The sequence below is a fragment of the Dipodomys spectabilis genome, unplaced genomic scaffold (assembly GCF_019054845.1).
Source record: "Dipodomys spectabilis isolate Male_0828 unplaced genomic scaffold, ASM1905484v1 ptg000061l, whole genome shotgun sequence".
Lineage (NCBI taxonomy): Eukaryota > Metazoa > Chordata > Mammalia > Rodentia > Heteromyidae > Dipodomys > Dipodomys spectabilis.
The window spans coordinates 2,135,934-2,150,617 of NW_024870738.1; the positions used below are offsets into that span (position 1 = coordinate 2,135,934).

General features: G+C 37.0%; 1 protein-coding gene and 1 non-coding gene across 2 annotated transcripts in view; one reads left to right on the forward strand and one right to left on the reverse strand.

The window, feature by feature from the left end:
• Window positions 1-1,297: 1,297 nt before the first annotated feature.
• Frmpd4 (FERM and PDZ domain containing 4) overlaps window positions 1,298-14,684 on the forward strand; it is a 312,460-nt gene continuing 299,073 nt past the window's right edge. The window contains exon 1 of the mRNA XM_042680514.1: window positions 1,298-1,401. Coding sequence (XP_042536448.1) covers window positions 1,385-1,401 — 17 coding nt within the window. The 5' untranslated portion in view covers window positions 1,298-1,384. The remainder of the gene's footprint in view (window positions 1,402-14,684) is intronic.
• On the reverse strand, window positions 8,056-8,158 carry LOC122108570. The gene has a single exon (XR_006147597.1). It is a non-coding gene; the product is annotated as a U6 spliceosomal RNA (small nuclear RNA).

Here is a 14,684-nt window from a genome sequence, read left to right on the forward strand (position 1 = left end):
ACAGTGTTGAGTAAACCATAAAAATTGTTAGCTATTCTATAAATGCCATTTTCCCAGTGAATATGAATAAAAGAGTTCAATACTTAGTATTTTTCAGACTCACCTAGTTACATGAGATGAAATTTAGTTGTGAGGAAAATAGTCTGTAGACATCATCAAATAATAAAGACATAAAGCGAATTTTGTCTTTATATATTTAACTCAGAATGAGGAGAAGTTCTGGGAGCAAGTGCATGATGGTTAACATTTGGGAGGAAACTAGTATTTGTTTGGAAAAGAAGATAAAGTGAGCCTTTTGGTATTTTATAAACCAACTAAGTTTTCAAAGACCCATGTCATTCTGGAGGATCTCTGGAAAAACTTGACGTTTTAGCTAAGAAACACACGGAGAAGCTGCATTTGTTTCAAGTCACTTAGTATCTCTTCCCTTAGCAGGGAAAGGTCTATATAATTTCTCTTCACATAAATGCTTATATTTCATAGTTTCTTGGTACATAATTTGTGGGTCATTGTTTTGTGCATCTTGGAGTTCTGGGTTTGACATCCACATTGACTGTCAATGGGCTCCATTCCTTCCTGGCCAGTGTTAGTTGCTCCCCAATTTCAGGGACTTACCTAAGTGACTGTTTGAATGGGGTCAATGCTCAGTTCTTTGCTTGTCCATGACTGCACTCAAGGCATGTGTAGTCATGGTGCTGGATTGAGTTGTACTTCTTGTGGGAACATGGTGGCTTGAGGATTCGACTCTCTTTACTTCCTTTTTACCTCAGGAAACTACAAACTTCAACTTATTCATCAATTCTAGTCCTCCATATCTCAGCTTAGTTTAGTTTTTTGAGGATTTCTGTCTCTGATTTCAAGTTACATTTTTAAAATATCTGTAAAATAACCAGGTTGAGATGCTGCTATTTTAAGTTCTTCCAGCCTTCGATTCTATGGCTAGACCTATCGTTCAGGAAACCTTACCTTCCAAAGAATTTCTTTTGTCTTCAAAGGCATAAAATGATACCACTGAATTGCATCACTTTAAGAAATTAAGCTAAAATATGAATCCAGAAGTAATGATACATAAAAGGGAAATATAATGTGAACATCTTTTTTTCTTCTGGCTAAGTTACAGTCCATCCGAATCAGAACTGATCCAGTATGGGCATTTTTGTATTTTGATCACTGACACTAACGGAAAGGTCAAATTTGTTTTCCCATGTTGTTGTTGTTGTTGTTGTTATTGTAATTATTATTATTATTGCTATTGTTTTTGGTCATTAACATACACCATTTACTGAGCATTTGTTATTTTTCAGGCACTCTGCTGTTTTATGAGACAGGCATTAGTGTCCCTACTTAAAGTTCAGGAAGCAGAGGCACAGAGCAGTTCAGTGGCATGAGGTCACACAGCTGGTAAGTGACAGATACAAGATTTGAACTCTCTTTGACTATAAATCTTGAGCTCTTAATTTTTGACCACTTTGGATTTTCACTGCTTAACTATTGTTATGACTGTTCTTCTGTGTCTCCCAATAAAGCAAGTGAGCAGTACTTGATTCAGCGAACCTTTTTAACATGTCACTTTTCTAACATTTTAATTACTCATGAAAGGCCCAGGATCTTCAGAATTAATCAGAACTGGAAGCGCATACATGGTTTTTATTTTTTTTCTGCTTTCATCCTTTAGTGGGGAAAAGACTATGTAGAAAGAAAGAAATTGATTAATTATACGAAATTCTAGGCCTGTACACACAGTGAAGCCAAAGAGAAAATTCTTAGGGGAGGAATACAAAGCACCATACCTATGTGCCTCTTATCATATAAATAATAATCTATCAAAATGAACTCCTGGAAATGGAAACAATAAAAGGAAGAAAGAAACTCATAACCCCCAAACTGATTTTTGCCTCTGAATTTTGGCAAACTTCCTATATCAATATAATGTGATACTCTATATCTGTGAATGTTCACTATTAATTCACTTTTAATGGCTGTGAACATTAACTATGCTCCAAGTGCTAAGGTAAGAAGGATGACAGTTATACAACAAACTTTTTTGTGTAGTGTTCACTTTAAGGTAGATCTGAAACAAGATAATTTAGAAGGAATGAATTAGTATTTGTCTTCCATGTTATCATAATATAAAAGGAGGCATGAGCCAGGAACTGGTCGCTACCAATGGTAATTTTAGCTATTCAGGAGGCTGAGATCTGAGGCTTGCAGTTCAAAGCCAGCCTGTGCAGGAAAGTCTATGATGCTTAACTCCAATTAACTACCAAAAACTAGCATTGGAGTTGTGGCTCAAGTGGTCAAGTTTAGCCATGAGCAAAATAAAACTCAGGGACAGCACCCAGGCCCTGGATTCCAGCCTCAAGACTGGCACATACACACACCAAAACACATATATGAAAACACACAGATATATTTCTATAAGCAATTGCTGATATTTATGATCTCTGTGCCAAGCAGTTCCCCCACTCCCACAGCCCTGTTTGGTAATCAAGACCCTATAAATAGGATGCAATATTAACCTCAATTAAGAAGTTCATGCATGGAAAAGTCAAATGCCTTTCTCATAGTTATGACTATTGGTGAAAGTGTAGAAAATTCAGGTCTAGACTTCATGACCCAGAACCAGTGTCTTCAAAGAGATCAGCCATGGATGTTCAATGTCTCATGGAGAATTGGTTATGAATGACTCTGGAAGTGGGGATTTGAAAGAGCACCCAAGCTCAGCAAATACTTGAAAAAATAACTGAGGCAGAGCACAGAAAGAAGAGAAGTGGAGTGGAATGGTGCCAGGTCAGTCTGGTAGGAATTTGTTGTGAATGAAGGAATTATTGTTAAAAGGTAGATGAGAGTCAGCTTGTAGAGGACCACAGAGGCCAAACTGAGCAAGCAAACTTCTATATAGGATTCACCATGTGCCCACTTAACAGGTATGGCCTCATGTTTTTCATCATAGTGAGGCTATGTGTCATTATAGGCATTCTTTCTCATAAGCTGGGAAGCCAAGTACATAGAAAGACTTTTCTTGTCCAATTACCAAATAGTAGAAGGCAGAGCTGGGATTTGAATTAAGAAAGCCTGGTTGCAGAAACTATGATTTTAACTGCTTTTATTTATTTGGAAGTGGAGTGATGTTGTCTGCGCTTAGGACTCGGAAGGATAGGATGGTCTCATGACAAGGAAAGGGAAAAGGAAAGAGGAATGGGAAGAGGAAGAGGAAAGGAAGGGAAGAAGGGATGAAGGGAAGGAAAGGGAAAGAAAAGAAAGGAGGGATGAGTGCCTGGAGGAGGAAAGGTCCACGAGGTTACTGTTAGTCTCCACATGAAAGACAGTTGACAGGCATGGTAAGATGAAATAGCAGTGTGACATGAGGCAGATCAATGAGACACGGACAGGATTGGGAGAGAGGAATTTAGGGCTCAAGGTGTGACCTTGTCTGTCACTGGCTGCTGAGTGACCTTGGGCTGATATATCAAGCTGTGTGCTTTGATTTCGCCATTCACAAAGAGGCCCTGTACAACAAAGCTGATTGCACAGTGTCAGCACCATCCATCTGGCTGGGCGAAGCACGATCAATGGAATTTCTGAGCCTGGAGCTTAGGAAAGAACTCATAGTTCTAAGTGTTCTTAGGAGTCACCTCCAGGGATATAAGAAGAGCAGACATTCAGAGGAGAAGAGAAACAAACACAGGAGAACTGATTAAAACAAACACACGCCTGCACTCAGAAGACATGAGGATTGATAATGAGATGACCTAGGAGTATAGTGCATTTTTCTACATCCATTGTTCCATCTGTTTTGTGATACATGAAGCTGATGCTGACCTACTTTTTTATATCATCTTTTTTGATCCTTTTTTTTTACCTGTTCATGATTCATCATAAGATTACAGTTGCAAGTTTTAATGACACTTCTTCATTTTCTGCATTTGCTGCCTGTTTGAATGAAATGACATCAACAGGAGGACTTCACCAATAGTGTAATAGTTAATTAAGTTAATATGCAAAACTTAAAAAAAAAGAAATTAGGATGCTATTATTTGATATTTTAGTCATGCATCCATCTCCTTGATTCAATTTGGATTTTTTTAAAAAAGAAAACATAGTTCATCACTAAAATTAGAGCATAAATGGCTTTTCTAAATGCTTTTTTTATTTCATTCTGCAGTCCCTTAGTACGTATCACTAGTATCTGTCTAGGCTCTTGCCTTAAAGCTCACTTGAGGATGCATTCAAGCAAGTAAACACACCAAGAAGCCTTGCACAATGGAGAGATAGCTCAGTGATAGAGCAGATGCTTATATGCAAATCCATGAGAGGTCCTTGCTGAAGGCCTTGGGGACTACTAAGGCGCACAGATGTTGGGGGCATTACAAATCATCAGAAATATTTCTCCCAATTCTGTTTCCTTCCCAATATGTTTTCTTCAGTAAATGCTTGTATTTCTCACTCTTTTCTCTTCCTGTCACCACACTCTTGAATACATGTTATCTATTGGTAGCATAGTCTAATTCTTCTATCATCTTACTTGCATCACTTCCTATAGACCATAACAAAACTAACCCCTTAAGCTAGACTCTGGTGACTCATGCCTGTAATCCTAACTACCCAGGTGGCTAAGATCTGAGGATCTTGCTTTGAAACCAGCCTGTACAGATAAGTCTATGAGACTCATCTCCAATTAACTAGCAAAAATCTAGAAGTAGATAGTGGTAGAACACCACTTTTCCCCCTTCTTTATTGTTATTACAAAGGTGATATACAGACGGGTTATGGTGACATAGGTCAGGTAAAGAGTATATTTCTCTTTGGACAATGTCATCCCCTTCCTCACTCTCTTCCAGGTTTTCCATCCTGTCCCTATCCACAAGTTGTATAGTTCATTTTCCACATAGTGTCCAGTGAGTACCACTGCTGCATTTGTTCATCCTTTGTCCCACCTTTTTTGTGCCTCCTCTTATCCTCCCAAAGACAGATAAATGAACAAACAAGACAAACAGAGAAGTAAACAAAACAAGAAACAACAAAGAAAAAACTTCTTACTTCCATTTCCTGTAGTTCATTTCAATAAATATTATTTTATATGACCAGATGCACATAGGTATTGTATCGTTATGTTCCTCTCCTAAGAGTATCCTCCTTTAGAACACCAGTCTTGAGTTTGAAAAAACTTTAAGGGATAATTCCCAGGCCCTGAGTTCACCCAGGTACCAGCACACAGAGACACAGACACAGTCACACACAGACACAGACACAGACACAGACACAGACACAGACACAGACACACAGACACAGACATAGACACAGACACAAACACAAACATACACATACATAGAAACAGAAGGGAACTGAAAGGAAGGGTGCTTTTTCTTGTTTACTATCACTAGGATAGAAGAGGAGGAAATTTTATGCTTTGTTCCTGTCACAAGAATATTGATTTCCTAATGCTAATTATTGAAATAGAAGGGAGCCTTATCCAATAAATCATGTGTAGCAGAGTCTTAGCCAAAGAGCATGCATTTATCTTTTTATAATTTATACAGTTTCACTGACCTTTCGCTAGTGTGCTAACTTCCTTTGAAGTCTGTTTCTGACTTAAATATGAATTAAATATATACATGTTTACTTAAAATACTCATATACATGCAAGTGCTAAATGTGTACAATTACTAGTAGTCTTCAGGTATAGCATAGTGGGGAAAGGAGGTAAATTTAACTTTGAAAATTTTCTTGGCTCCATCCTGTACCCCTTCCTAGGTACATGCAAAGCCTAGAAAAATAATAATCAAAATTCCTTTGAGGGTTTGGTTTGTAATAGAGATAAGTTAAACCTTGTTTCAAAGACATCCACAGAATGTCAGTTATAATCCCAATGGGCATCTGGTGAATATACTGATGATGAATGTGTGGATGGATAATGGATCGGTGAAGGCCTAGGTGGATGGGTAAAGGCCTAAGTGAATGAGTGACATCTTTAATGATGAGAGTAAGATGCATGGAGATGTACAAGTGGGCTTACATTTCAGATCTGATTTAGTCTGTTTGAGAAGATAGTTCCTTTTCTTCTAGCAAATTCACTTCTATCCCTTCCACCAAATTCAGGAAGGTCAAGTTTCCCGTGACTTCCATCTAGGTGGGGTGATGGCGGGCTTCCTTGTAGAGATTCTTTTTTTCTGGGGTCCAGTAGTGGGGCCTGAACTCTGGGCCTGGGTGCTGCCCTTCAGCTCTTCAGCTCAAGGCTAGCACTCTACCACTTGAGCCACAGCACCACTTCCAGCTTTTTTTCCTGCTTATGTGGTGCTGAGGAATCGAACCCAGGGCCTCATGCATGCAAGGCAAGTGCTTTACCACTGAGCCACCTTCTCAGTCCTTGAAGAGATTTTTGAACTGTTGACTGGAGCTAATGAAAATGAATAGTTGGAGAACTGGGGAACTTTCCATGTTGCTGCTTTTGGTTATCCATTTATTGGCAATTCCTCATAGACAGCCCTACATTTTGTGAAATGTGGGATACTTGGAGGAGTGCTAGCAAATCTGTCACTTATTTAAACAATTTAGTTTGATTTTCTTAATTGTGTATTTTATTGAATACTAAATCTATTGCCATCTTATGAAATACTATTAATCTTCCTAGCTCTTTAAAATACAGAAATACATTGTATAGTTAAGGCTTAGAAATTTGACAAAGAGCCCCAAAATAACTTCCTCTCTTAATTTAGAAAACTATTACTAACTGGCAAAGAGTGTAGCTAAGTGTTAGAATGTTTGCCTAATTTCCATGAAGCCTTGTGTTCAATCTTCAGCACCACAAAACAAAATCAAGAACTACAAAACCCAAAGAGTATTATTTAAGCTACAATATGAAAAAAGGATACATCTTCACTGTTTCTATTGAGCACTGGAATGTAATATTGCCTCTGAAATAATTGTTCATAAAAATTTTAAATAGATAAATCTTCATATGTATGTATATAAAGATGGATGTAATTAGCTAGACATTGGTGGCTCATGCTTTATTCCTAGCTATTCAGGAAGCTGAGATCAGAGAATTAAAATGCATAGCTAGCATGGGTAGAAAAGTCAGTGAGGCTGCATCTCCAATTAACCAGCAAAATACCAGATTGTAGGCCTTGCTCAAGTAGTAGAACACCAGCCATGAATGAAAAAACTGAGCTGCAGTACCACATACTGAGTTCAATCCCTAAGTACAGGTACAAAAAGAAAAGCCTAATATAATTGACCTGAAGTACTCAAATTTTAAAGCCAGTTGTAGAAAAACAAAGCAGTAAGCAATGATTTAGTATGCTATTAGAATGACAAGGTGAGGGCTAATGAAAGTTATTGTTAAAGGAAATAGCCTTATGATTAATCAGGAGGATGATGTTTTACAGAAAAAAATATGAGTTTGTATTGGAATTCTTTTTGATATGTTTTTGATGCAGGGTCCAACTATATTGTCCAGGCCAATTTTGAACTTGCAATCCATCTGGCTCAGCTTCCTTACTGCTGAGGTTAAAGTCATGTGCTATACCACATCCATAGAAGGTTGCATTGGAATTATATCAGTAAAGGAGAGAAGAATAAAGCCTTCTGTGAAATTTTTGTAGAGATAGTTTACTGAATTTAGATAAGGCTGTGAGCAGCATGGCTTTATGGAGGCTTGAGTCTACATTCAGACTCCTCAATTGAGCTTACGTTCCTGCCAAATCCTTGGCAAAATTACAGTTTATTTGTTTATATTTCTATATCTGTAAGAATATGCACTTTGGAGAACAGTTCTGTAGATGATCAATAATGACAGAAGTGTATCCCCTTTTTCTATTTCAGCATATATCCTGTGCATGCTCTGCTAGTTTTGATACCATTTGTAAATATTTTGGAGTCTGCTACTTAGTGTTGTCACAGAAGGGTTACAATTACATAGGCAAGTAATGAGTACATTTATTTTGAACAATGTCACACCTTCCTCAATTTTTTCTAAGTTTCCCCCTCTCAGCCCTCCTCTCCCCAAGTTGTATAGTTCATTTCCAACATAGTGTTGTCTAGTAAGTATCACTGAAAAATGTGGAACACTTCTTGAATTTGTGTGTCATCCTCGGGCAGGGGTGATGCTAATCTTCCCAGTGTCATTCCAGTTTTAGTATATGTGCTGCCAAAGTGAATGTGACAATTGCATTTTTAATCTCCAATCATCTTGGTTTACCCCTTTTATTAGCTGAGAAAAGAGTAGCAGTTCTATCAATTTTTTCCTTTTGTTTAGAGTTGTTTTGGTTTAAATCATGACACTTAGTGATTCAGATCGGTGTTTGTGTTATTTCTTTGACTAATAACAATAGATCTTTCTGTTGAAAATATTACATCTTTAGATTTTCGTGGGCTGGGGTATAGGCAGGACTTTCAGTTTGCTAGCCAAGCTCTCGACTACTTGAACCACACCCCAACTCCCCCAAATCTTAAGTCTTAAAGACACTTTTGAAATTAATTCATAACAGTAGAATTGGCATTTAAAAATAGAATATGACATTATGTAGAATCTATTATCCAATATTCTGAGACAAGTATTAACATAAGTAATATTTTTCACTGCTTTAAAAGTATATAATTTTCCTTTCATGTAATTAATTGGGGGTAGTTTTGATAGTGTAGTGATTCAGCCTAAATGGAAATATTCTCTTGGATCATAGACTCCAATGGAGGCAAACCTACTTTCTCTAGGTTTGGACACTGAAAAAATTAATATTCATTCTAGAAAAATACATCCTAGCTTTAAAAAATATGTTTTCACTGATCCAACCAAGACACATTCTTGAAAATATGTTTTTAATATTTTATTGTATTTTGTGTCCATGTATTACAAGAATCATTTAATTATTTACCTTTTAAAAATCTATAATTTTCAAAGAACCATATAAAATGGGTACATTTACATCCAACATTAATTTATACATGTGAATATATAAAGGATGCTTTGGAAGAAATATTAATAAAAATTAATAAATGGTAGCTAGTATTAGATAAATTCGTATTCTTCCTCATATTTTAAAGAAGTTCCAAAACATTGAATTTTTCATTCTAATCTAATATCAGTATATTTAAACTGTTAGCATTTAGTTTATGAAAGAGGGAATATGTCTGGGGGCATGGCTCAAGTCTTAGAGTTCCTGCCTAGTAATTGCAAGGTCTGAGTTCAAACCCCAGTACCAGCAAAGTGGAAATAATTATTTTAAAGTAGTAAGCTGGGAGCCAGTGACTCAAACTTATAATTCTAGCTACTCAGGAGGCTGAGACCTGGAGGGTAATTATTGTCTGAAGTCATACCAACAAAAATGTTCCTGAGACTTCATTCACAATGGACTAGCAAAATGTCAGACTGGATATGTGACACCAAGTTTTGGAATGCCAGCTGGGCAAGCAAACTGAATGAGAGCATGAGGCTCTGACTTCAAGCTACAATACACAAATGCACATATATGCACACACAAGCATACCCAATAAAATAGTGACAGCTATCCAAGTGGCTCAAGTAGTAAAGTGCTTTCTTAGCAAGCATGACACCATTAGTTTAAACCTTTGTACTGCCAAAAAGTAGCATACAGAATATTATAATGAAATATGCCAAATATTTTTTATTTTGTGTTTAAATATTTATTGCATTATAGTGTATATATAGATACTTCATATGTATTTCATTTTTTTCCATGCTAAACTATGTTATTTAAGTCAACACTATAATTTTTCATTTGAAGCAGTATTTTGTAAGCAGACAAACACATACATGGCTATTGTTTTTATGAATACTTACTTAGAGGAAACATTAAAGATTGGTTTCACTCAATTAAACCCACAAGGCCTGATAATACAAGTTATTTCTTTAGCATCACTTAAGAATATTTACAGACCTTTATATTTTATGAGCAGCAACCAAGATTTGAAATGAAATTGTAGATTTTTCATTGAGGTTTGATTTCCCACAGCTGATGCCTCTGGAGGCTTGGGACATTGCAGTTGCTAAAGTCAAACTCTGAGTTTTCTTAAGCCATAAAGAAAGGAAAATAGAAAAGAAGCATCCATTACTTACCCTTGCTCATCTGCCTTATTATTTTTATAAGTGTGAGGGAAGCAGAGAACTAGGACATTTTGAGATCCTATCTGTCATGCTTGGAATAGATAAAATTGGGATCTGCGGGAGTTAAGTCATACCCACAGGAAGAGTGCAGAAGGGGACCCCAGCAATACCCCATGGAGTAAGAACTCAAGACATCTACCCCAGGACTTCTCTTTATAATACGTAGATATTTCAGAGTGGGAGGGGGAAACATCTTGAATGAGCCTTCAATGTCTACAAGACCTCAGAAAAAAATCATTTTCTAAAACATTCCGGATCATGAACTAAGCTAAATAAAACACAACTGAAGAATGCAGTTCTCTCAGATTAAGGATGCCCTGCATCCAGCATGTTTTTCAGTGGATTGAGAACAGTTAGGGTGTTCTGACCCTCCTGTCTTTTCATAGGTCAATAGGAAACAGTTTAAAATGATAAAAGGCAAAACAGAAAAGAAAATTGCGATTGAATGAAAGGAAAGGAGACATTTGTGAAAGTCTGTCAAACAAACCCCAAATTGCCAACCATGATGCAGATCACCGTGCTTAGTGACAGATAACCTAAAGCAAGGGGCCTCTGGAAGTAAGCCCTCTGCAATCATGAAGCAGGTGAGAAAGGCCCAGTCAGTGCCCCAGAAAGAGTAGAACCTGGAAAGCAAGTGCCCCTATCCTCATGTTAGAAGAAGGTACTCAGATAAACCATGTGTGCAGAAGGCAATACAGGCTAGGGGGGTGAGCAAGTTAGAGGGAAGATAGCTGCTGGATGTTAGCTGCACACAGATTCTGTCAAGTAAAGAAAAATAATTGCAAAAAAGGCAGAATTACCATAAACATCCACATCTGTGACTCAACAGGCTCCCAGCAAGCCAAATGGAGACATCTTATTTTGTATTGAAAATGGTCAGGAGGATAAAGAGTCTTGTAATCCTCCTGTTTTATGAAAAGTCAGTCTTCCGGGGTACGAAGGAGTGGGTCTTGGAAGCCAGTTCCAGATCTTTCAGAGCCAGCCCCAAGTATCAAACAGCCAAAGTGTCAGGGCAGACAATGACAATGACAAAAGGCAGGAAGTTACTGTGCAGCCAAGTAGACATTGACATGAGAATGTAGAAGAGAGACATTTTGGAATCTGCAGTGGGTGAGACATCTTGAAACAGGAAACTTGACTGAGAGATCTCAACCAGAAATGAATAGAGAAGCAAAAAGTGCACAGCATATTTATTTCATTATAAAACTCTATTTGACTACAGGAATTAGAATAACAGCAGAGAAGGGAAATGTTTTGTTTTCCTAATAGGTCATTAATAACGTTTTGTGCAAGTACTGGGGCTTGAACTCAGGGACTGGGCACTGTTCCTTAGCTATTTTGCTCAACACTGTTCCTCTACCAATTGTTCCACATCTCATATCCTAGTTTTCTTGCTGGTTAATTGGCAGTCTCATGGACTTTCCTGCCCAGTCTGGCTTCAAAACTCAATCCTCAGATTTCAGCCTTCTGAGTAGCTTGGATTACAGCATGAGCAAATGGTAAATATCTAATAATATAATTTATATAATATAAATATAAATATATAATGTATATGACACAACTAAGAAACATGGAGAGAATACAGGGAAATTTTAGAATATGAATTTCTTCATGTTTCTGAGTCATGAGTAAAAAGGCACTGCCTAAAATGAATACATTAAGCAATAGAGTCCCAAGTTACAAGTACAATATTTAAAAATACAAATCATCTGAGAAACATAAAATATAATATATCAAAGAAAAATTAAGGAGAGGAGTAAAAATGCAGGCTGAGAGGAAGCACACAGAATATAATACTCCCATGCTGTAGGCATGTAATAAATTCTATATGTTCTTTCTCCTGCTTAAGAAAAGACAAAGCATAGGTCTATTTATTTCTCTTATAGTCCAAAGGAAATAGACCCTGTCTTAAAATTAATAATGTATAAAACAGATGTTTATGTATATAATATACTTATGAAAGTACCAACTAGGAGAGCTGAAAGATTGACTAAAATATTATATCCAAATTGTCAAGAACAAAGCAGAGGGAAATCAGGCCATGTTGCTGTAGGAGTATATACTAGCAGATAGAAAAGGAAGTGCTTTCCTCTTTGTTCCTTAATCTCTTGGTTCTGTAGGATTTGACCTTCTATTTTTTTTTCTTTTTTTGTATATATTTTTTATTGCAAAAATACTGTACAGAGAGGTTACAGTTACATGAGTAAGGTAATGAGTACATTTCCTATCGAGTGTTGTTACTTCCTACTTTGTTTTTCCCCTACCATCTCTTCCCTCCCCACCTCCCTAACTTCTCCCTCCTGATCCCGCAACGTTGTAAAGTTCATTTTCAACATAGTGGTTTGTACATCTCGTTGACCTTCTATTTTTAATAGCCTGTGATTTTATAATTAAAAAAGATTAGAGAATTTCCCCCCAATTCTCAGCCTTCAAAGATATTTTAATGAGTACATTGCTTTGTAAGTGCAAAACTTCTAACCTATTTTTTTTGCCAGATTTCAGAAGATAAGCCAGCAGATACGTTTGTGAGAATTGTTCATAGAGGTCTAACATGTGCTTTGGCCATTGTGACCTCATCTTTATTGAGAAGGAAAGTTGTTTTAGAAATAACATTAGTGGGCCTAGATAAATTGTGTCATATTTAATTAAATTTTCAAAATGTTTCTGATTAAAACTAACCTGGACTATAAGTTGCAACAGGTTGGACTTTTCAAATTAACTTCGTAATATGTTAAAAAGAAAACAGGTCAAGAGACAGGAAATGAAAACTGGAGGTAAGGAAAATATCAAAGTAGAAAAGGTTCGTGGAAAATGCTTTTTGAATGAATGCTCTTCAATTTATTGATTAAACCTTTATTAGAGGGTACAGTCATGACAGGACAAGATGTGCTCTAAGTAGAAGAGGGCAGCAAATGAGAGAGAACATTTGAAGAAAGCGTATTTACCTCAGATTTGATAATGCTATAGTTCATTCTAGAGGGCATTGTCAAATGGAGAGTCCTCTCAACTGTTCCCCCTGGTACACTGGCAGCCATTGGCCAGCACAAATCCACAAAGCAATGGGTTTAGCCATTTGTAGAGGCTGTGTTTCATCCCTCAGATCATTTTTCTATCTCTGCATGGTGTCTCTCCATCTTAGCACATGACCAGCTACCACTCTGACATCCAATTATTATTCATCTAATAGACATTCTTCCCCAAAGAGTGACTTATCCCTTGTGGAAGGCTAGAAACCAATTATACTGGACTCATCATCTGAAGCTCAAAATGACTGGGTTGCTATTCAGAACGTTATTCAGAGAGAAGTTTACTATCAAGTTAATGACCTTGAAGCTTCAGTGTTCTACACTTGCATAAGCTCCTTATAAGACCTTGGGTCTAATTTAATTTCACATTCATCATTTTATATTCTTGCCTTTAATAAGGTCTCACCCCAAACTATATAAACATCAGGTCCTGAAAATCTTCAATAGCATTTGGCTTCAGCTTTCTATCATTATATTTAACTGTATTTGTTTATGTCTCTGGAAAAAATAGCAAATTTTAAAAACTAAGGTTTGTTTTTGTAACAGAAGGCTACAGTTAGTTAAAAAGTGTGGTCGAGTTAATGAGAATAGAGGTTGCTATTCACTAAGTACTCATTTTACCCATGTATGAGTCTCAACAGAACTGTATTTAACATTCATGACACTCCTGGGCAAAGACACTATTACCATTACTGTTCATAGGAGGGAGTGGAACTTCAGAGAGGTTAAAGAAACTTGCCAAGGCCATATTTGTAGTAAGTGATAAAGCCAGAACACTTTGCTTTTACTTATAATTAACTACTAAAATGTCTAAATGCTCACCTATATTGAACTCAACTAAAGAATAATTAGGATCAATTCTCAAGTAGCCCCAACACATGTGTTCTAATCCAAGTTCATTACCTATATTCCGTATTCCCTGATGGAACCATCACTCACTTCTGTGTGGAAGGCCAAAGTTAAGAGGAGCTAGGCTGGAGTATCTGGTAGCCATGGTCTCAGAGTGGGCAGGCAGGTATAGCTAGCTGCCCCTTACCCCTGAGGAAGAAGGTATTGGCTTCCAGCTTGGTGGAGTGTGACTGTCATGCTGTGTGTCAATCTCGTTCACACAGTTCAGGAGTACCTGCCATTTTGAAGAAGTATGCATATCCCTGAACCAAATGGGAGAGAGCATGCATGTGGGTTTACTTGCCTTTCCTACAACTATCCAGTTCTGCAACAAAGATTTCCTAGTATCTGGGACTATAAAGGTAATCCTGAGCCAAGATTTGCTCCAGTATGGCTTTGTTACGTTATTGAAAACCTTGCCTGGCTTCTTAGATCCAAATAAGACAATTTGGTCTTTTGCAAATTTGATTCATCGTGATTATTATTTTTTCCCAAGAAGCTGTATAACCAGTCGTATAAATTGTTCAGCTGAAAATCACATTAAGTGATGAAAGAAAATTTTGTCAAGAAGTAGGAAAAAAATCTATCCAAAGATGTCAAGTGGCAGAATAAGATGTCATTGCCTCTCCTTTCCCCACTGAAGGAAC